This window comes from Acanthaster planci, linkage group LG02, assembly GCF_054643075.1.
Source record: "Acanthaster planci isolate LZ-2023a linkage group LG02, COTS_SCS, whole genome shotgun sequence".
Classification (NCBI taxonomy): domain Eukaryota; kingdom Metazoa; phylum Echinodermata; class Asteroidea; order Valvatida; family Acanthasteridae; genus Acanthaster; species Acanthaster planci.
The window spans coordinates 4,361,942-4,385,149 of record NC_141778.1 but is presented as its reverse complement, the minus strand read 5'-3'; the positions used below and the strand labels follow the sequence as shown (position 1 = coordinate 4,385,149).

Here is a 23,208-nt window from a genome sequence, read left to right as displayed (position 1 = left end):
GTGCAAATCAGTGGGAACCCCCAACATTTTTCGCCCACGTACTGTACATTTTCTCCGGATATCAACCTGCATAAAAGTGGACAGTTACAAAAATAAAAGGAGGGGTAACTCAAGTAAAATATTTGCACAGCTTTATACAGAAGTATTATGCTTGTATTTGATTGTCTACAGTTAACAGTTTTGAATTGTTTTATGCCACACAGGTAAATACAAGAGACTGGGTGAGGTGTGAACGAACGTACAAGTTGTATGAGGTCATCACCCGAGTTTATAAGGTGGGATTTATGTTAATAGCATTGTAAAAAGGATTTGCTCTAATTATAATGGAATGTCAGATATTTTGCAGGGCTGTTGAAATCTTGAGAATTGACCGGTACAACCTTGAAATGAATTGAAAATTTACACCAACACAGCCTGTCTCGATTGTCAGAGCATGCTTGGCTGTTGCAAAGCACCCACAGTCAGCTTACATGAATACACCTCATGCTGTTGGTACTCGGTAATAGTCCCTTTAACATGGCAAGGAACCATTGAAACAAACGGGAAGTACAATCCCCCTTTCGCATGTAGAATAGCCTCAGGGTTGTTGTTTGGTTTAGTGTCAGTGAATTAAGCAGCTGATTATTGATTTTTTGTAAATGCATGTTCACATTTTTTCATGTTGCACAGCATTGTTCTAGAATGTGATAAATTGATCAAAGGAATTTTGAGTCATAGTTAAGTGCGAATGTTCTCAAAACCACCAAGAAATGGCTATTTGACTACTAGTGTGGATAAAACTTACATGTAGTCTGATGATTTGTGTGTGAAGGTTTTTCCTCTGTTATTTCAAATGCAGTGCATGAACCTGAGGCTTTTTGGCATCAGTGTTTGTTGGCACGTGCTTTTTCCAAGTTTTGAGGCACTCCCTGACTGATTTTTACCCATTTTGGTACCAATTTCTAATATTTGATTTTCGCGGCAGGATTCTGAGCTGATGGATGACAGGCCTCACTGCTTCACTCTACAGACTGGGGACGCCGTCAGCAACCACCATTACTTATGCACGCAGACTCGCAGCGAGCTCAACGTGTGGCAGAATGCGATCCAACGAGCCACGCAGGCCGCGGTCTCCAAACTAGGCGTAAGTGTCTCAGAGAAGCTCATATCTCGTCTGATCGATCTCTGATTGTCATTTCTGAGGTTTTTCAAAATTGCCATAGCTGGCATTGTGACTCGGGATTTTTATCCCAAGTTACAAGGCAGATTCATCTTGGACTGGGCTGGTGATGACATACATAGGAACAAGAACAGATTCTTACTTGAATACACCTGATTGTGATTCACTTCTAGAGAAAAAGGTATTTTTACAAAATCAAACTCACTTTTTTTCTTGTAGTATTGGGGGGGGCAGAATTGTTTTGGGGAGGCCGAAATATTTGGTAATTTTTTATATAACCTTTTTGCCGTTGTTGCTTTTCCCTCCATCCATCCTTGTATACAAACAATAAATGTTCATGAGTGCAGCAGTAGAAAAATGATTTCATGAGGTAACAAATGAAGTGGAATATAAGCAGAGTGCGATGGAACATTTCACCTGTCTCCAAGTGAAATTTTTATCATCGTGTGTAAGGCAAAATATTCATTCTTTGATTTCATACAAGGGCCTGATTAAATCCAGCAAAACTCTTGCAATCCTGGCAAGATCCCCACCTGAAGGAGCCCCTACATTACCCACGCATTCAGACCTTTGTTGAATAGAATGCCTACCACTCCATTTACTTGTGGAATGGAGCTTTCCACGTTTGCTACGAATAATTCATGAGATGTGATCAGTAAACCAGTGGCCCCTCTGCGAAATTACCATCTTGAAAGCATCCCATAATATGCTTGGGCTTACCGAGCTACAACTGTTACTAAGAACTTTGTTTGGATTATCACTGTGGTCGGCGGCAGTGTAAAAAATGCACATTTAAACTGTGTGCTTTTGGAATTCTGCAGTACATGCTTTCTGTAGACGGAAACGTGACCCGATACATCGTAATCAGGAATAAGTTGCTGAGGCGGTTTACGTAATGGCCAAGTAAAGTGGAGATATAGGTAAATGTTGAAAAAATCAATGTGGTGGTTTCTGTATATTTTGGAAGTGTATGTATGAAAGGTCACCATCAACATACGTGTAACGTGTACCATTTGAAAGCTTATGAAATTCTGTTTCTGACCACGTACAAACCTTAAAAAGTCAATTTGCAACTTGTTCCTGATTTCGATGTACCAGGTCACATATTTGCTTCTTTAAATATTTCCTCTCAAAAAATACACATACTTTCAAAACTTGTGAATGACTAAAAGACAGTTGATTTTAAGTGGAGACAAACCTTATTGTGCCTCTACTTTCAGACAAAAACGTACGGATGCACATGGCGGAAAAAGGTGGTGGGACTGACCTTTGACCTGTCAACAGGTTTCACATTATTTGATGCACAAAATAAGGTAAGTCAATAGTTCTTATGGCTTTTGATGGCAGTGATTGTTGAGAGGAGACCTAAGTTACTACATGGAAAGAGAGAGCTACACCTTTTTTGCTCAATGGATTTTGAAGGGGGGGTTGGAAGTCAGAGTTGTATCATGCAGTATGCAGATGTGGTGTTGATATACCACTTGAACAAAAGGTCCCAGAAATATGGTTTTGTGTTGAATTTGAAAGGGGATTTTACTGGGAATTTTGTTCACGTTCTTGAGACAGTTTTGAAAAGAGCGGTGTCTGGACCTACAGTGAAGGAACTTGCTGTGAAAAGGACCATTTTTTTTTCTCTTGAAATTGAAAGTGACTGTATTTGCTTGTAAATTTGTACTTACTAACCCCATCTTGGAACACGGGTGAAGACGTCATGGAATTCCCTCTGGTTGTGTAATATTTGGGGCTTTCATCAGCATAACAAGCAGTGGTTTATTGCCTGAAGCTACCCCATAGGTAATGATGCCTTATCTCCAGTCAGAGTGGTCTAACAAATCAAAATCCTCTGGATTCCATTAATTCGTCGGTTGGACCACAAAGTGACGTACAGGATAGTTTTGGTTCATCACGAAGTGACGTGCCATCCATAGTCTTTTTACACACGATACGACAGTTTGTGGTGTAGCAACTATCCACAACATGTCAGTTCATGATGCAACTGACAATTTCCAGTCTGGATCTCTTTACAGCAAGCAATCATTTGGAGGTACCGATTCTCCCAGCTCAAGGGCTCGTCAGATGACAACATTTCAACGGTGAGGCTGCAGTTCCACAACCCCAACACAGACCAGGTCGAAACCCAGGTGGGTCATGACAAAGGTTAAAGGTCATCTCTAGACTGTTTTCCATAAGGGGTTTTGGACAGTCAAGTCACTCTGCTGAAATGTTTACTGCACTGCTAGTGCTCATAGGACCTATGAGGCTGTAGTTGCAGGATTTTCAATTACCAAGTTTCTTCTTTTCTGCATCTGTGATGACAGTGGAAAAGTATGGAAAAGTATTTGGCTAGAAAGGCATGTTGATGAATTTAACTCCAAGTTTGACTACAAAAGCATAGATCTTAGATCCAGGTTTACTGCATTTTCATGTTGTGTTTGCATTTGTTTAAATGGCATCTGCATAATTTCCTACTTGCAAGAAAGCAACTTCCTTAAATATAGGACATTGTCTTGCCTTGTTTGGGGCTTATCTTCTCTTTTTTGAACATTTAGAACTGTCCTTTTCCTGAACAAATAAGGGTGCCGTTGTTGTGATGTCATTTCAGGAAGACGCTGTTCATTTTGGGGGGTTCTCAGTGCAAACTTTGAATCCACCATGACAGCAGGCCCACGGTACACTGCAATCACCCAAGAAAACAACTTCAGACACCAAAATAATTTGACAACTGCTGATAACTTTTTTGTGCTGAAATGACATCATGCTCTTGCCGATACGTATGCAAATTTTCATTAGCATGTTATTAAAAAACGAACAAGATGCTCTTAAAATTAACAAACAATGAATTTGAAAACAAGATTAAATAAGAGACAAAGGTGCATTAACAAGGACCATAGTTATAAAAGAAAAAATTTACTTTGCCTCGGCTCTTGAAATCAGCCGTCACTGATGACTCTACAATTTTTCTCCCCAGGAGTTGGAGTGTCCACATCTGAGAAAATTACTTCACTGTATGCACGCCTTCCTGTCAACCAAGCTAGCCTTAGTCGATCCAACATTCATGAGGAGTACCACGGCAATACCCGGAGAGGGGCCTCATTGATGAAAATAATGCTGCATCCTTGTAGTGGTTGGGTTTTAATAGTGGGTTGGTGGTAAGGGGCATTTCGGCACTCTGGAGCCCCTGATTGTGTTAAAGTCTTCATGGGCTTGCCTGAATATGGAGATAAATTTATTATAAAGTCTTCTCCGCTGATGTCAAATTTGGTGAACAAGTGAATTTGGTGGGGGGGGGCTGACTGAGTGTAGTAGTTGGGACTTGTGCCGTTGCGTTGAATTCCTGTTTCATACAAACTCAATTTAGGACAGGTAAAATTTTGTCAGCAACTTAACTCAATGAAATAACACAGTGCCAGCGTCAAAACTACTGACTTTTTTTCCTTACCTTTATGTCGCATCAGGAATAAGATGTTGGTATTGCAGTGAAAAAAGGGGGGTTATACTTAGCCTAAAAGCAAACACACCTGCAAATTGGTCACGTACAGGCAGGGTTTACGGCAGCGGTAAATTTGAATGCGGCGGGAGACTTTGAGATGCTTGGGGGTGCAAGCAAACAGGCCCACGTTTGTTTGCCTCACATTTGAGCTAATGCATACATGCTCAAAATGACAAAAAAGATAGTGAATTGGACCTGTCGGACAGGTATGTTTGCCGCCACCAAGTGTCTCGAAAAGTCTTTCACTGGACGTTAGTGAGCTACACCATTAACGGTTTGTGGCATCAGATTTTCTTTTGCATTCACCATCGCATGAAGTATGAACCCAACCTTAAGACCTACAGGATTTCTGGACTCATGTTAATGCTTTGTGATGTAACAGCCTCTTACCAGTGTTTGGTTTGCTGTCGGAAAGTGCCATTTTAAATTTGCACTTCATGTGAGACCTGCAATGGGCATGCTTAAATCATAATCGCCATACCTGCATGAATACTTTTGCAGCCATGTTTATGCATGAACATATTGAGTATTCGTTTATATTTACTGTTGTATTCATCAAACTTGTGCATTTGGATTTCGTTTGTATTCATTTAGACTCCATCCACGTAGAGTTTACTATTCTGGGGATCGGGGCAGGGTGGTTGAATTTATTTTTACTACACCTCATAAATATTCACAAGCAAATCGGGGGGCGTCATTGGCTGATTCCACCTCACGTCTGGGAAGTAGAAATGATACGACCAGGTGAGGTCATAGCGGTGAGTATCCACCTCGCTGCCGTGCGGTAGTTTTTTCTGGTAGCCTCAAAATATTACTCTGGAACCCGCCGCGTAAATTTGTAGTCTGTGTCATGTAATCTTTACGGAACCAGTCTGGAGTTGTATCCTACTGACTATTACAGTAAAGACCCAAACCGTATGTCAGCACCAGACTATTGAAGCCCCATTTCTATGCACATCTGCACTCCACTATCATTACATGGAAATTTAGCAGCTGAGAAACAATAGTGGTGTCCGAGTACAAGTAACGTGAGATTTGTGTTTGAATATTTATGAGATGTAGTCAAACAAATACAGCATGGTTTATTTCGAGAAAATAGTGGAAATTACTGGTTCCTCGGTGTAGGTCAGTTTGACTACCTCCCTCCACTTCACCTCGGGAGGTAGTCAAGCTGACCTACACCTCGGGATCAGTAATTCCCTGTACTTCCCCTCAAACCATGCTGTATTTGTATACTACCAGCAGTAGTTCTTTAGGGAAATATGTCAGTGCAAAGGGGCATTGTCGCATATGCTCTGCCACTTTGAGACAAGCTGCCTGTTTCTTTTCTATTTCTTCACCTCACCTTGGTATGACAGATTGGGGCTTCACGTTTTATGTTGGTAATTTTGGTGCTGTAATCTTTGATTTAGAAATTTGGTGTAACCAATTAATAGTATTCCATCAGTTGTTTTTAACTCAATGAGCAATGCAGAAGTGCACAATTCATTGTACATGTAATTTGCAATTTGCATAATCTATTTAAAGTCATATTATTTCATTTTTACATGAATTTACTCACTAATATTTATTGTAGATTCCTATTTCAGGAAATAATTTTTCAATTTTCAAGCCTAAGTTTAACAGGAATTTTTTCCATACATATACATAGATTGTTTCCTAGGGGATATGCTAGCTTATGTTTTGTATCAAGAGGAAAGCAACATGCATCAGGTGCCAATATTATGGAACTGCTTAAGCACAGAGAAGTGTACTAGTTGTTTAATTAGCAAAGACAGGTTACCAAGCAACATGCCTTGTAGAAACTGCCTGTGGCAGGTTTCCAGCCGATTTTTGCTTGGCTCAAAATTTTCACGTGAAGCGTTAACTTGTGGTTTTGGGAGTGAATAGCCACAGGCCATAACCAGTGTAGTCTTGTGACCCAAAGAATAGGGCTGTGGTCAGTCAAAGGATTCATGCAGTGAATTTTTCCCAGCTTTTCGTTCAGCTTTATATTCTTTTGTATGGAAACCGTTAAAATACTTTCTGAGTCAACTGTATTGAAAAGTGCACTTTTTAACATTAAAAATTGTCCACGCTTTTCTGGACAAGTGAGCGCACTGTTCAGTTCAGTTACATGTTTTAGTTTTCAAATTTCGGACCCCAAATTTGCACTTTTAAATTATTTTCTGAGAAAGCTTGCTTGTTTCCATATACTTACACGAAAGTTACTTTCCAAAGAAATGGAAATTCATGACTGCGAAATATGAAAATTCCAGCAGTTTTTCTGTGCACAAATCAGTGCAACACTGAGATTCAGTTTGGTCCTGAATATGCAAATATTTGCATCATGATAAAAACCGAAAGGCTCCAAAATGCAGGTTGATACAGCAAAATGAGACGTAAAATCATGGGTAATTGAACAGGAAAGTGCAGTTTCAAGGGTTGTAGTAACATAATTGTATTGCATGGTCCTTTTGAAATATTTTGCTAGGGTTTGCTCTAAAAAGCTTTGGTACCCGTAGCAGAAACAGAAAACTTTATAGACTGATCCGATGAGATGCCATAACTGCGGTGGCACTGCACTCACACACACATTCCTTAGCTTGACGCGCGTGTGTATTTGACAAGTCACGACCTCACAGACCTTTTTCCGGTGATGTCATGATCGTGCTGGACCTATGCCGTGTTGTGGTGGCAATGAGTGCATCGTGTTGTGATGCTAATCTACCTATTGGAGATAAACTAGTCAAGCATGCAGCGTTCACACGTGCGCTTGCACTTGGTTGAAGCTGCCCGTAGGAATATAATGGCTCACCGTGGCCAAGGCGGTCCACATGTGGTGGTATTGTTTACATTTAGTCACGTGGGTGAAAAGGGTCTAAGAGGCACGTAACGCCCATGGTCCGCCTGACTACAAGCCTTGTACCACCGCAGTAATGGCTTCAAATCCTGGTTGTTGATCTACATTGTAGCCGATAACAGGTTTATAGCCTATACCAAAATAGGCAACTTCACTGATTCCCACCCTTAGGTTTACAAAACCTCCCATTTTCTTATCAGCCATGTTCCTCTTGAGAGTAAGGCCGAATGATTTCAACTTGAAGCCTGATACTTGACTGGCACATTCGTTAGTCTGGTAGCAGTTAATTGATTTAGCACTGAAGGGATGCAGGACTAGACATTTCATTACCTATATTATCTTGCGTTATGTGTTTTCTCTACCTTGGACACTCATACACGGTATTGATGGCCCTAAATTTCGGACTTGGTCTAGACTGGCAGATAGTACAGATGGTTAAAGATTATGACTACGGGTTCAGGTTAAGGCCTACAGGTTTTTGGCTATAGCCTCAGGCTACTACTTTACAAGTTGTAGCTCCGGACGACAACTTCAGGCGTACTGCATTGGGCTACGTCGTAATGTTACAATTGTAGGCCACAGGATTTTGGCTACAGCTCCAGGATACAGCTTTAGGCTACCACAGCTTGAGGGTTATATGGCCAAAGCCTGAGTCTGCAGCTTTAGGCTACCACAGCTTGAGGGTTATATGGCCAAAGCCTGAGTCTGCAGCTTTAGGCTACCATAGCTTGAGGGTTATATGGCCGAAGCCGGCTGAGTCTGCAGCTTCAGGCTACCACAGCTTGAGGGTTATATGGCCAAAGCCTGAGTCTGCAGCTTCAGGCTACCACAGCTTGAGGGTTATATGGCCAAAGCCTGAGTCTGCAGCTTCAGGCTACCACAGCTTGAGGGTTATATGGCCAAAGCCTGAGTCTGCAGCTTCAGGCTACCACAGCTTGAGGGTTATATGGCCAAAGCCTGAGTCTGCAGCTTCAGGCTACCACAGCTTGAGGGTTATATGGCCAAAGCCTGAGTCTGCAGCTTTAGGCTACCACAGCTTGAGGGTTATATGGCCAAAGCCTGAGTCTGCAGCTTTAGGCTACCACAGCTTGAGGGTTATATGGCCAAAGCCTGAGTCTGCAGCTTCAGGCTACCACAGCTTGAGGGTTATATGGCCAAAGCCTGAGTCTGCAGCTTCAGGCTACCACAGCTTGAGGGTTATATGGCCAAAGCCTGAGTTTGCAGCTTCAGGCTACCACAGCTTGAGGGTTATATGGCCAAAGCCTGAGTCTGCAGCTTCAGGCTACCACAGCTTGAGGGTTATATGGCCAAAGCCTGAGTCTGCAGCTTTAGGCTATACAGCTTCTTGAATTTAGTGCCCCGGTTTTTAACACCCCCCTCCGTTCTCTGTTCAGTTCTTGTGCCGCAATAAAAAATCGTCTAAAACGAGGCCACAGTTTGAAGGATGTTGTCAATTTGGTGCCAACACCGAACTTCTGTACTAAAGTACTCCGAAGCCAGAGTGACTCGAACGATCTGACCCCATATGAAGCAAGATATGCTTTGTGTTGGTCATTGTCTCACTGGAATCTGAGGATTTCTTTTCAGACATCCAGGGGGATGTGTTAGGTAACAATAGTCTAGAGTGTGTACAGCGATTGGACATGTTGGGGAGGGACCCCTCGGTCTCATTTCTTGCTGGATAGCATAATCTGATCCGCCAACGAGCCGAGATCGGGTCAGGTGTCTTAAAGGCGCCCTCTCTTGTCTGAAGATACGAAGGTGGAAACAAGCAGGAATAAAGTGCTCATTAGCTACGTATATGTTAGTAGAAGTTGAATAATGTTTTGTTTGTTTTTAAAACTCTGTACATTGACATTGGTATATTAGAATAACATTAACCAGCTCTTTCTTGAATATGTATTTTTGCACAGTTATATATCTAAATGTATTTATAATGTATCATATTTTAGAATGGTAACATTTGTTAAGTACTTTATTACATTCATTACATATTAATGGGTTGACTGATATTTCTAGAGAGGTACGAGTGAATCTGATGTTGAAATGTAAGGTCATGTATGGTGAAAACAGAGGAGTGTGTGCCGAAGGGAATCAGTTTGAGAATGTGTCTCTATGGGTGTGTATCAGTGGAAAGCTATCAATTTCTGCCTCAAATTCCAATTATTATCCCATTAAATGCGCTAGGCTTTTAAGTCAGCAAATGTACCCATTCGGATGGGAATCTGGGCGTTTCTTAAATTCTCCCCAAATTGTCTCCCGACATTGCCCAATATCTTTCCTACCCAGCAGAACCTAAGGATGTCAAAAATGTGAAAGAGGTAACTATTTTTTTTTTATTTCTACAATATTTTCGTAGATGAGACTTTCTCCTTTACCTCTAGTGAGAGGTTACCAAATTTGCTAAGGTTGTATGAAAATAAATGCTGGATCTTTCACCTTCAATAATTTTGTACCCCCAGAAATACTTCCGCGATTCCCCTTAAAGCGACCGTGTTAAAAGGGGGACAGGAACTTCATTTGCCACGTGAATGATTGGGTCCCTTAAAACAGTGCTATTGTGTTAACGGTGCAGTACATATTTTGCACTGAACAAATTACAGTTTCTTTGACGACAAACCGATAAATTAGTAAATGAATATACCTGATACGTGTATTGCTGAAAAAGATGCGGCGTAAGATTGGTAAAGTTTCGATACTTTGTTCCACACAAGTTCAATCTGCATTGTTTTAATTATATAAAGTATGGAATAAACCTATTCGAAATTGTTCTCATTTATTTTATCCAGGTTGTAAATGTAACATAAAACGAATGAGTAAAACACTGTGAAGATTCGTCAGTTGCATCCTTTACCTGTTAAGCAGTACATATTTTAATCAACATTATCTACAGCAGTATTTCGAACGGCAGTGTGTCACTATCCGAAAATCCTGTGTATATCAGCGAGTGTAAAATGCCCAAAATCCGCACAGTATCGGTGAGTGTAAAATTCCCCCAAATTCCCACAGTATCGGCGAGTGTAAAATGCCCCAAAATCCCCACAGTATCGGCGAGTGTAAAATGTCCAAAATCCGCACAGTATCGGTGAGTGTAAAATTCCCCCAAATTCCCACAGTATCGGCGAGTGTAAAATGGCCAAAATCCCCATTGTATCGGCGAGACACAGTGTAAAATGCTTCCAAATCCCCACAGTGTCGGCGAGTGTAAAATGCCCAAAATCCCCACAGTGTCAGCGAGTGTAAAATGCCCCAAAATCCCTACAGTATCGGTGAGTGTAAAATGCATCAAAATTCCCACAGTATCGGCGAGTGTAAAATGCCCCAAATCCCCATTGTATCGGCGAGACACAGTGTAAAATGCTTCCAAATCCCCACAGTGTCGGCGAGTGTAAAATGCCCAAAATCCCCACAGTGTCAGCGAGTGTAAAATGCCCCAAAATCCGCACGGTATCGGCGAGTGTAAAATGCCCAAAATCCCCAAAGAAATTGAACAAGATCGCACTGATCTGAAGAAGTTAAAAGCTATGTGCATCGATTCAACACTCGTAACATTTCAAGCAAAGGGAAATAAGTCCACTTTTAAGACAATTATAACTAACATGCATGCGGAAAAGAATGATTTTCATGAGTATTGCTGTTATTCTTTATCGAATTTCCTTCCATTCTGCAAATTGATTGCGCCGCAGAGATAAGAAAGGTAACCAACAGTGTGCAGTGAGTTGGCTTTCCAGGCAATCGAGCGACACCGGGTAATGACGTAAACTAATACAAACATTAACCAATTCGAAGAGCATGTCTTTAAATCGCACAATTTCAGAGACCGATGGCGCAGCCGTGGGGCTCGCTTTTATACGGATATGTGGAAGCGAATTGAAATTCTAATTTGATTTTAATGTGGCGTGGTAAATCATAGCTAAGAAAAACCTGCCTCAGCTATTAATAAAATCAAAGCATTTATAAGGCGCGCGGTATCTCACATCCGCAACTCAAAAGCGCCGATTTATTATCCTTATTCCTGCACATTGGGCTCACATCATCTGAACATTCCCGAAACCCTCTCGGCTCCCTGAGAAGTATATCCCGGTGCTGTCATTGCAAAAAAGGCGCAAACGGTCGTGTCTGCCCTCACAGGTACCCATTTACTCCCCTCTCCGCCACCAGGAGTAAATACTGGGTGGAGAGGGGCACATGGGGTTAAGTGATTTGCCCAAGATCACAACCCCGACCCTACGATCAGAGGCTACAAACCATAACCATCAGGCCACATGCCCTTACATTAGTCTGCGAAAATCATTAAGGTTACCTTACCTGCCTGGATTTTTACAACAACGTGCTTTTTACTGCCATAGTTTCGGCGAATCTCCTTGGCCAATAGGCCTAAGGAGTAGACGTGCTTTGTTAATTAACAAAACTTCGACCAGTAATGATTGAAACTTAGAGAATAATAGAGGTTTTCATATCTATATTTTTTTTAAGTTTTTTTTTCTAATTCATCGTTTCCAATTTCAAAACTTGTGTTAGACGAACTTTTAACGTGCTATTGGAAAAACAAGTTAGTCATTTACCATTCAGTTCCAAAATTTAGACGCCATAGTCCTAAAAGGAAAAGTGAAAATATAGGTTTTCTGGCAAATTTCCAAACTCTTTTCGTTCAAATTTAATTATCAGTAACGGTTAGCTTCATTACTCGTCTTGGAAAGACTAAAACGCTCAAATACAATTATTTTGGTTACTGTCATGTAGAATTGAATTGACTGTTTAATAGGATCTAGCCTTACATAAGCATTTAATATGCAAAATTATATCTTTTTCCGTAGCTAACCATTTAATGGACAATTTATGAGTCAACTGGAAAAAAGATACATACGTAGTCAAATGAAATTATCCATTTCATGCAAGAAATAAGTAGGCTTTATACTTATAAAATTAGTAGGACCAATTCAACCCCCACCCCCCATCCCGACAATTTTTCGAATATCGTCACTGTGCATTCTGAAGACAAACCGTTTTCGTAAAAGGCACTTTTTTTTCCAAGACGGGTTCGGTTAAAAATATCGTTTCCATGTTTTGACGTGCAATAATAATAATTACATACGACGGAATAAACTGACCAAACTGCCGCAGTTTACAATAAGTATATGCGTCACCAATGCATAAACCTTTCCTGGACAAGCTTTAAATATTTTCAAATTCGAAATCATAGCCATGACATACACGGTACCTACATTTTGTAAAGTTTGCGTATAGCTGATACCATGCGGGGCGAAGCGCATGGCATGGTTGAGGCCAGTCCTTAACCCGCTGGGGGTGACGACCCTGACCGGTAGCGGGATTTGGGTGCAAGAAATTGGTGAAAAAATCTAGAGCAAGAAAAGAAGTGGTGAAAGTCGGCACAGGATCGCTGCCTGGCGCTCTGCCTAAGTGCAGACGACTTCCTGGTGCGCTTAAAATGAACCGTGTGGAACCCGCGTTAGGAAGGACGTCTCCAGCTCTGAGCGTGGCCTTCAGAAATTTGAGTGGATAAAAGTGCAGTAGCTTAGTCTCAAAATGAACAAAAAACACAAACTTTCGATGAATTTTCTTCAAATGGGGCCGGTGTCATATGAAATTTTGACTCCCTTGAAATCGGCTTTTTCTTCCCTTAGGGTTACCGTAATAGATTTGGCTTTCACACGTGATTTGTCATCATTGTATTTTGTCCATCGAGGCATGCGCAGAATATGTGTAACACCAGCGAATGAGTATTACGGAGTCCCTGTCTCACACAAGATCGGGGTTTTAAACATCTGAAAATTATTTCTCACACATATGTCAGTAAGGAACCAACGACACAAAGTGACGTCAGAGACAACTCTCAATGTGTTAAAGTTAATTGAATAGTACGATAATAATCGAAGGACTTTGTCTTTGACTCGTCCTTCTTGCTCCGGACACGGCCAGAAAGTATTCCCTCAATTCCCAGAGCATCTCGCAGTGGCTATTTTAGGGTAGGTCTACTATTTTTCAGATGTTGCCCTTGGCCCACGGCATTGCATAAAATTGCCTCTCCCCCCCCCATAGTATGATAGTTTACTGGTGATATTTTCTGTCGTGCTGTTTACGTCCGTTCTTGTTTTTGTATATGTTTTCATCTGTGGGTGCCATTGTGTAAATAGCTATGCATTTTCGTTCCCTGTTACTTTTCTTTTGGTTCGTAAAAAACTCTCATCTGATTAAGTCACGAACGGCCGCTCGTGGGACACGCAGAATTCGATGAACACGGCCACTGAATGGAGCCCTGTACCTCCGGGTACAGAGAGACGGAACGCGAAACACGGGTCGAACTTCGAGAAAGGTCCTTTAAATCTCATGGGTTATCAGAGGTGCACCGATTTGCCCAATCTCTCTGGCCTGGGATAACCAAAAAGTTCAAAATCAAGTCTGTAAATTTGCCACAATCTCTGCAGGTCCTTTTGACTGACACGGGAAAAATAGTGATTGTACAATTCGGAGCTGGTCACTTTTGTGCGGGAACGATACGGTGGGTAGGTGACATTGTTCAAACCAAACACCTTGAACATGTACCGGGAATCCTCTTCCACGGTCTCCAGATTGCCGATGAAGTCGTATTGAACTTGGCAAGGCGTGCACAGCTTGTAGACTTCCTTCCAGTGGTCGTTAAACTTGTCTCGGTTGGGCGGGTCGGTCAGGTATGCGATCCACTCTTCCCACGTCACGCTCAAGTTCCCCCTCACGTAGTCACTGGATTTCGCTTCCTTGCGGTACCTCTGGATGATCGCCCGGGCTACGTCCAAAAACTGCCAGTTGCCGCCCTGGCGAAAAGGCTGGTCACCGGCGATCTTGTTTTGGTAGGCGGAAATCAGACGGAAGAACGGGTGGCGCACGAAGAGAAACTTGCGGTAGGCTTGTAGGATGTGGCGGACTTCGTCCAGTGGCTTGGACAACAGTATCTCCAGGTGATTATTGAAGTGAGCGTCAATCTGGGAAATGTTCATGAAACGGCGGTGGCCTTCTAAGACCATGAAGACTCGTTTCCAGTTGCTGCATCCAACCTGCAGAATGAAAGGGTGTTATGTCGTTTATTATCTGTTATGATCTAATGGAAAGACGGCATTTTCACAATTATCGTTAACCTGAGTGGCTATACGCAGTGAGCGATGAGGCAGATAAAGGATCTGCTCCTTTTACCCCACAGTCATGTTCTTCCTTCAAGTGGCTGCTAAAACTATGGTTGGTCGTTAGTACAAAAGTAAAATAATTCACAAGGTGTTAAAAATCCCATGCAGCCATCAGACCCCTGGATGATAATACATGTACACTGTTCTACCCAGTACTAAATGAAAATACAACCATATTTCAGATCTATGGGAAAATTGTCCATTTTTAACGAACTGGAAATAAAAATCAAACGCCAACCAAAAGGTGATATCTCTGCAAACTAATTTGGCACAGTCCCCGCCATCAAGGATGGTGGTGGCAACATAATGCTAAGAGGTTGCTTCTCTGCTTGTGGCGCCAGAAACCTCATTAAGATACAGGGCATCGTGAAAACGGAAGATTATATCAAGATCCCAGATGACAATGTGAAAGCGTCTGCTGAGAAACTCCAGCTTGGACCCGATTAGAAGAACCAGCAGGACAATGACCCCAAGCACACCGCCAAGTTAGTAAAGCAGTGGTTCAAGGACAATGGTGTCCATGTACGGGAATGGCCAAGTCAAAGTCCTGACATAAATCCAATAGAGAATTTGTAGAGGGAGCCGAAGACTGGAGTGATAGCCAGGAGACCATCCAACTTGACCCAGCTGGAGGCTTTAGCCAAGGAGGAATGGACCAACATCTCACAGGAGACATGCAGAAAGCTTGTGGACAATTATAGGAACCGTCTTGAGGTAGTCATCAAGAACAAAGGCTACGCTGTTGACTATTAAGAAAAGACAATGGACTACGTAAGCCTGGGGTATGAATAATAATTTTGAACAGGAGCAGAAAAGAAACCCGGGCCCTATCTATTCTTATGCAAATGAAGTTTAGTCAACGCACATGCGGGTTTGTGTATTGCAACAAATAGACAAAAGATACAGTGGAAGTACCAACATAATAGCTTTTACAAATGAAGAATTTAGAAAAGTATGTCATGCAAAGTACTTTTGAGCACAACTGTATGGCAAAAACACGTTTCCACTCACCGTGTCACAGAGTGTGGTGCATGACATTGTGGCTGGTGCCTTGCAAGTTCTTGATTAGCATGCACAATTTCGTTAATTCTCACATTTTCTACAGAGGAGCTTGATCAAGAAGGCAGTTCACGTTAAGGCAAGGTGTGGGTATTCGCAGGAGCTCTGTCTACGAGCACGTTTGACAGGTTGTGCAAATCACATAAATTTGAACCGTTTTCAAGGGATGATGCATCTCCGGAAATTCAAGTCTGAAGAAATCGTGGTCTCGTCGATCGTGGATAGAAATAATTCTACCGGGATGTTCAGATCCAAAATAATGGTGAATACGTTCTAGAGGAATACGGGAGTCACTCCTGTGATGTGCTTGATCCAAGCTTCATACTGGTTAAAAATTCGTTGTAACGAACAGACCAAGGTTGTATTTTTCACCCCTTGTTACAATTCTGTTCTGTCCACCAAATCTTGTCTTCATCTTCGTGGGTAATAATATGGCGGCAGACCATGGAATCGCAGTTTCGGGTTTACATTAAAAAAAAATACGTACCCAAAAATCCGGTCCCCGAGCAAATTCTGTATTATACGGCCGAAGGTCTCTGCTCAAGAGATTGCACCAAACTAAAGCCGCTTCTGGAGTTAAAGTCATGATTTGGCACACCCCAAAGACTGAGTCGCTGTGACCTATTCACGCGTAAAGAGGGAATACCTTCGGTACGACGCAGTACAAGACCCTGGTGTTCGGCATGACCATGAGCTGCTTCAAGGTTCTCGTTGTGTCAACCGCATTGCTCACTCTCAGCTCCCGATGCTTCTTGCAGACTTTCTTGAGGAAGTTCTTGCGGCTCAGCTGGACCAGCGCCTGTTGTTCCATGGAGTCGGTTTGTGGCGTTTTGGAATTCTGTGCGGAGAAAATGAAAAATACATGGGTTTGCTGGAGAAAAAAACAATGCATCCTGGTCTATAAACACTGCCTGGCGAGAATAAAGTGCATTGAACGATGCGACAACATCTGTTGGAATTATCCAAACACGCATACTGTTTTTGAGATAATACAAAAACAAAGGCCCACCTGTAAGACTAGTACATGAGTGGTTTAAGCGAGATGCCCACTTTCAAACTGAAGTGCAGTGTGTCTAAAGTGTACGGTCAACTGTCGCTTCAAAGTGGGTAAATAAACTGTACCTTAGTGGGGTGTTCTTTTTTCATCAGCTCTTTTCTCGCGTGGGACTGTTGTCTGCTTGGAGTAATCGCATGGCGAGATGATGGTGTCATGATGTTAAAAGTCCCATGACTCTTTTTAGGTAAAAAGCCTGTAGGAAAAAAGACAATCTGTTGTTAACTGTGTGAACAAATTATGGCGGCGCATCTCCTTTGTGAAAAGGGCGAAATATAACTGCTAACATAACATAACCAAAGTCCTGTGAGTAACGTATGACCCTGTAATGGGGAACTGCAAGGCTGACAAAAAAAACTACACCTGGCGACGTTGGCTGATGGGACGGGTTTGGATAATTAGCTTTACTAAGTAGACATGTCAAATAAGCATTTCATTTGAAAGCCTTGAAAGAGACTAACCTTTGCACGGTTATTGCTGTGAAGATTTTTAGCTACAATGAATTGTAATTTTAAAAAAATGAATGTGCAGGGAGTCAGCAACGTGACCACTTTCGCATGCATGATCTTTGGACAACCCTTTGGCCGTCCACAAATTCTGACCAAATTTTAGCGGGATTCCTTCGGTTTTTCTTTTTTGGGGGACACTTATACTAACTTCCACACCATGGGGTCACTTACAACTTCCCCACCACACTTAGGCCTGCGTTCGTAGGAACCTTCAGGGCCCTTAAAGGAAAGTGCGAGGTGATTTGAAAGTACTTACTGTTTGTCGTTAGAGTAAAACTCAGTGCGGACAATAAGCACCCGGCGGAGAAGATGGCCCACAGCCTTCTGTTTCTCAGCCTCGAAAGAGCGAACAACGCCATCAACGCCTGCATGTGAAACAGAGGATTTTTACCCGTTTGAAGAGACGCCATATAGAGCTATGGCCTATACAAAAGTATTTATGAGAGAGAAACAGACATATCGCGTTCAGAACTTTTAAGATTGGTTAAGAAAACGTTTCATGCGATAAGCAGTGAAGCAACACTTTCCGTGAAACAGCTCTGCAGTGAGATGGAATTAGAAATCCCCCCTCAAGACGACCTTAGGTGTAATAGAGACGCCAAAAACGTACATGTATTCCACACTCTGGAAGAGACATCACGTACTTGGCTGGAGAGATTTGGGTGAGGTTTCTCTAATGACCCAATGATGAATCAGGGGGTTTGAGTCTGTCAAACTTCCTCCAGCAGTAAACGGGAATAGAAAAAATCTGGTTAAATAACCGAGTTCCCCATGGCCAGCTAGACGGTACAATCACGAGTCAGTACAAGAAAGAGGCCTAGACCTATGTGAGTGAAATAAATGTGAGTACAGTGCAATACTCCACTTTTCACTTCACGACCTCACAAAATAGGTTTTTGTGCTGGAAAGAATTCCGTAACGGGCCATCACAATTTTGAGTGTCATAAACATCAACAAGTTGAAAAGAAGGTGGATATATAGCGACGAAAAGTGATTCTACTACGACGAGGGGAAAAGTTTTAAAAGAAGTGTAACGTTTGTTATTTGTATCTCACGCAAATTATATGTCTTGACAACTTCGCCAGCGCAGGCTACGCAGCAGGCGTGGGATAATGGCTGAAGCCAAGTAATCGTGGACTCAACTCACCAAGCTGATGAAGTACTGTTGAACTCGGTGGTTCATACGCGGTCCCGGCATTCGGGTCTTATTTTCCAACCTCAAGGATGTGACTTCATACAATCCCATAATAACCTAGCCCTCTTTCACCCGCGGGAACACGAGCTCAAGTCGAGGAGAAAGAACTAATCTCCTCACGTACATGTATGTTCACCCAGCACTGCCGGTGTATCAGTTTAGTTAATACATGGGATTGTATGGGGCGGAGCATGACAGGGTAGCCATAATCCGGTCCGGTCTCGTTCGATATACGGCTTCGAATTTTGATCAAAAGAGAAAGCGGTGGAGAGCCGTAGCCAGTGTTTGATACTTACGCACGTGCGGTGTTGCCAACAAGGAGGACAACATAAACTGTTGAAAATATTTCTTGTAGGGGTTTTCCTGAGATATACCCCACATATACATTTGCAATGGACGTTTGTAATGACATACGTGATAAAGCCAAAGTGTAAAAGTTTTTTGAAGGAGATATTGAGCCATTTCATGCAACAGCGTCATTAGTCCTGAACTGATTTTTATCGACACCATTAAACCCTACTAAATTCTACTCTATTTGAATAACAACTGGACTTTCGGTTAAGCAATGCATTGCCGTGACAGAATCAAATCACAGCGAAACTGATTTTTAAGTTCGTAAAAATCAGGCTTAAAAAAACTTTTGCAAGCTAATGACCATCAGGATGGCCTTAAGTTCAACGCTAACTTCATACTTGTGTGTGTTTCACATTATTGTTAAAACCGGACTGCAAGAATACCATGGCTTGTTTTGCACGACGAGGGGAAATAAACGAATTTTCACTGCTCGAAAAAGGCTACTGCATATTACATAAGATCACTGACTCACAAACTAATCCATCAAACGTCTCTTTTCCATCACAAAAGCTCGCTGGCGTTCCAGTGTACGACCCTGAACAAATAAGCAAAACTAAGTCGAGGAAGGAAACTCCTTGTTCTCAAAACAACTTAGCCTGCATATCCTTCAAAGTTTCAGTTCCATACTCCACGTCACTTGGAATGTCGTAGAAAACTGTAGTCCGAAAGCTGATAGGTCACAGTCTAACTTGCTGCCGTGAAACACTGTGCATGCAGGTATCAAAAACCTTACGCATGGATATTCTTCCTTGATGGAGATCTATCTTCCGGCTGTTTTGAAACCCCGTTCTCCACAGAAGGACTCAAAGACAGCGCTATTAAGTTGCTGCAGATTCACAAACGCCAAAATGGAGGGGTATAAATATAGACGCCATATAAAAAATCAGTGGGGCATGTGCACGTACGGTACACAATACATGTACATGTATTTTGCACACCTTTTACCTGTGCGTACCACTAGCACTACAGGTGTACTGTACAGAACCGTGGCCCTGAACTCACAGAGCTCGTCAGGTCATTGAAGGGTACAGTCCGCTAATTCAAAAGAGTGTAAAATCAGCACTGTTCAGGGCCCAATAACATGCATACCAACATCCCCGAGATTTCAGAAACACAAATTAAATTATTGTCTGGTCCCTAATCTTTCAATTTCTTTTCAATTTTTTGTGGGTTAACCAATTACATTTTTAATTATTCCCACCAAAAAATCACCCCCCAAAAAGTGTTTTTTCCCGAAGTCCAATTACAGCCATTTTTCAAGTGGCAACCCTCAACTTTCTGGGGCACTTAGGACCATTTTTCAACCGTAGTTGTTATCATTCTGCTCTCATATGAAAGCTCAAAGACCCAGGAAGTTCATCCTGGCAACGATTTACACCGTCTTACCATTTTGGGGGGCCAAACAATTTCCTTTTTCAAAAGATACTATGAGGGCAATTTTAATGCTAATGAGCTGGCCAGAAATTCTCACTTGAATTAGTGGCCTGCACCCTGACGCCACCGGCGACCTCACTGTGACGAATACATAGGTATTACCATGGAGGAATTTAATACAAAGGCTTACTTGCGATTATTACCCAAATCGTTCGTGGCCAAAAAAATATTATAATGGCACGCAAGCATGCCCGATCACCTAGTAATAAAATTTTTAGCAATGAGGAAGAGAAAGAAAAAATATCGAATTGATAACCGCCGCTTGTGTAACGCATTGAGCGAGATCGCGCTCCTGGCAGAAATTTACCCACAATGCTCTGCGCGTCGTTAGCTGTGACCCCGGGTGACGCATTTCTTTAACTAAAATCTGTGCAAACTGAAAAGTTTTTTCCCGCTTAAGTAAATTTTGTGCTTAAGCAACTTTATGAAATTGGCCCCAGGTAGCTAGGGCCTACATGTTGTACTCATTGGTGAATATCAATGTTTTTGTGCCCACGTAATGGGAAGGTCCTAGCCAGTTTGGTTCCAAAGTTTGAAGCTGACGTTAGTCTATCTATATAAACATTTTCTCATTTCGTTGAAGTATCCTTTATGTAACATAAAAAAATGAATATTTTTTCATGGTGGTGGTGGTGCTGGGGGGGGGCATCCCAACGTATCACGTTAACAAAGTAAATTAAAACATACCTTTGGAAATTACAAATAATGTATATATTACTAACCTAGGACGTTTTACCACATTAATATTTGTAAATCATTTCAACCATCCTGAATAATCAGATCACGCTTTATCTACTTCTGCTTCGTACGATGCATCTTGAACCATCGTTTTGACAGGGGTGGGTCCTTAATACATTCACTTCCAGACCACTTTACTTATGATAGTAGATAGGCCTAAGCTGAGTCTGACATAAATCTTCGGGGACAATGATGTGTCAGACTTCCTGTGAAAAGCGAAAGCCGCTAAAGTCATGCACAAAGATATAAATATAGCCTTGAAGGTCGTGTTTGTTTCGGTCAATAAAGCAACATGATCGGTCGAGTATGAGGCCTACATGTATCAGTTTGGCGCGACGTCAGAGAGTTTTGGATTTCATGCACGAATCCACTGTTCATGCAAAATCCCACCTGTTACGTGGACTGACTCTGATCTGTTGTGTGGCTCAGTAAATACGTGTACACTGGTCTCCTTCAGTTCCACATAAACGCATAAAACATCGCGTGGCTGTAGTACATCCGTGCCACTTCAGGTAGGCCTATGTTTCAGAGGGAAATTATTAACTGCGCATGTCCCATTTTTAGGGTCATTTGCATGCGTAAGAAGGGTCATAAGAATTCGTGCCAGGCCAACAGCTGCTTCATTTCATGAAATTTAGGTCCTATTTTCACTTTTTGGAAATAAATATTCCTTCCCCAAATATTTTTAAGGTAAGATAAGGCCTTTTCCTAACACGTTTTGTAAAAATAGAATTGAGAAATAGTACCAGAGTGGTCAAAACTGTTTACGTTTTGATTCAATTTTTGAAGGCTCAAAACAAAGAATTCGAAGTTATCCTGAAGTTTTCAAAAGTGGCCTGTGGTGGAGAAAGCTGTGCAGGTTTAGATTTCCTGACAGTTTCCCGCTAGTTTTTTCTCTTCCCAGACGCGTTTGCATATCGACCTAACTCAGCACCGATTCCGTTCATCCCGCGTAATCTTACGGCCTTGCGAGCGTAAGAATTCAGTGGCTAGGGAACGAAAGACCAACACAAAAGTACAGTAAGTTAACATGAAGTTTATTATCAAAACTGAGGTCTATCTGTCACTATAACAATGCCAGGAAATGTTGAAATTCACGGTACATATCCCCAGTTTTACATGTACATGATGTACTATACATGTATGACCTACATGAACGTTGTACAGGCTCCGTCGAGAATTTCCGTGTAAATGTACTGTACATGCACGCGTACGCCGCGGTACGCGTGTATCAGGCCGCAGTACTGTGAACAGTACGTGTCTGGATCGGTTTTGTGCATGTAAAACACGTATCCATGATGAGATCATGAGAAGAGGAGAAGTAGCCTAATTAATGCCGAGGCTCAGATGTACAAAGATTTTATTAAAATGTGATCAGGCTTTCACGTCACCCATTCTGTATTTGAGGCGCCGCCCAATCCGAGAGACCCCCAGGGGCGCACTGGATAATGAGGTACCTCAATAAAGGACCTCACAGAGGCGTCTCACACTCCTCTCAAGCTCATCAAGAAAACCTATCAAAATAATCACAATTAAGTTTTCAAGATAATGCCTTTAACTTACCGGATAAGGAAAGAGTCGATGATCCTCCAATCTATTAGTACAGATAGTTTTGCTTTGATAAAAGGCCCCAGATGAAGACGCGGCAGCGGCTGCAATCTGGCAAGTCTAGTTCAGTTCGAAACCCTATCCCAATCAATAATCCGCTTCCGAGGGGAACAAAAGAGGGCGTTATTCTTTTTTTTTCTTTCTTTTTTTTTTACTCCTCGCATAGGCGCGCCATGAGGCGCGGAAATATATGCGCGTTTTACGCGGAGCACGCTAAGTACGCGTAACTAATTTGTCCCGGCATGTATAGTATTTGCGTACACGCTTGTAACCACCAGTCTTTCTTTCGCCAATTGGGGGTGCAATTCAGCTAGGGGCGGATAATCAAGTTTGGAGTACCTAGCAACGAATTAAATTTCGCTACCTGATTGAAGACAGATCTCAAACGTGCACTAAACACAGGTCTCAAAATACTTGCGCACCCAAGGTCCAGAGAAAGTGCGCTCAAGTAACATCACCAAACGCACAAACGTGCTATTTCTATACTGTCTCCTCTCTGCAGGTGTGGGCAGATGTGGGCCGTTCGGCAACTCCCCGAGATGCCCTTGGTATGCCTTCGACTCACATTGTAAATCTGAGGCCCTCTAT

General features: G+C 42.1%; 3 protein-coding genes across 7 annotated transcripts in view; 2 read left to right on the top strand and 1 right to left on the bottom strand.

The window, feature by feature from the left end:
• Positions 1-10,322, top strand: part of LOC110975283 (gamma-2-syntrophin-like) — a 64,907-nt gene extending 54,585 nt beyond the window's left edge. For all 3 annotated transcript variants that reach the window (XM_022227627.2, XM_022227628.2, XM_022227625.2), the window contains 5 exons: positions 204-275; positions 965-1,123; positions 2,380-2,472; positions 3,187-3,300; positions 4,128-10,322. In XM_022227627.2, coding sequence (XP_022083319.1) covers positions 204-275; positions 965-1,123; positions 2,380-2,472; positions 3,187-3,300; positions 4,128-4,256 — 567 coding nt within the window. In that variant the 3' untranslated portion in view covers positions 4,257-10,322. The remainder of the gene's footprint in view (positions 1-203; positions 276-964; positions 1,124-2,379; positions 2,473-3,186; positions 3,301-4,127) is intronic.
• Positions 10,323-11,938: 1,616 nt separating this feature from the next.
• On the bottom strand, positions 11,939-22,703 carry LOC110975369 (carbohydrate sulfotransferase 11-like). 3 transcript variants are annotated; one of them, XM_087132551.1, is made up of 5 exons: positions 22,576-22,703; positions 17,548-17,656; positions 16,851-16,978; positions 16,375-16,566; positions 11,939-14,543 (listed from the first exon to the last, which is right to left on the bottom strand). In XM_087132551.1, exons 2-5 carry the CDS (start codon positions 17,648-17,650, stop codon positions 13,848-13,850), a joined length of 1,119 nt encoding a protein of 372 aa, XP_086988677.1. In that variant the 5' UTR covers positions 17,651-17,656; positions 22,576-22,703; the 3' UTR covers positions 11,939-13,847. The 3 variants fall into 3 exon arrangements, with proteins under 3 accessions (XP_086988677.1, XP_022083507.2, XP_022083506.2); XM_022227815.2 differs by lacking the exon at positions 22,576-22,703 and adding an exon at positions 19,313-19,787; XM_022227814.2 differs by lacking the exon at positions 22,576-22,703 and adding an exon at positions 18,439-19,290.
• Positions 21,505-23,208, top strand: part of LOC110975306 (transmembrane protein 18-like) — a 24,957-nt gene continuing 23,253 nt past the window's right edge. The window contains exon 1 of the mRNA XM_087132552.1: positions 21,505-21,524. The gene's annotated coding sequence lies outside the window, so the exon portion shown is untranslated. The remainder of the gene's footprint in view (positions 21,525-23,208) is intronic.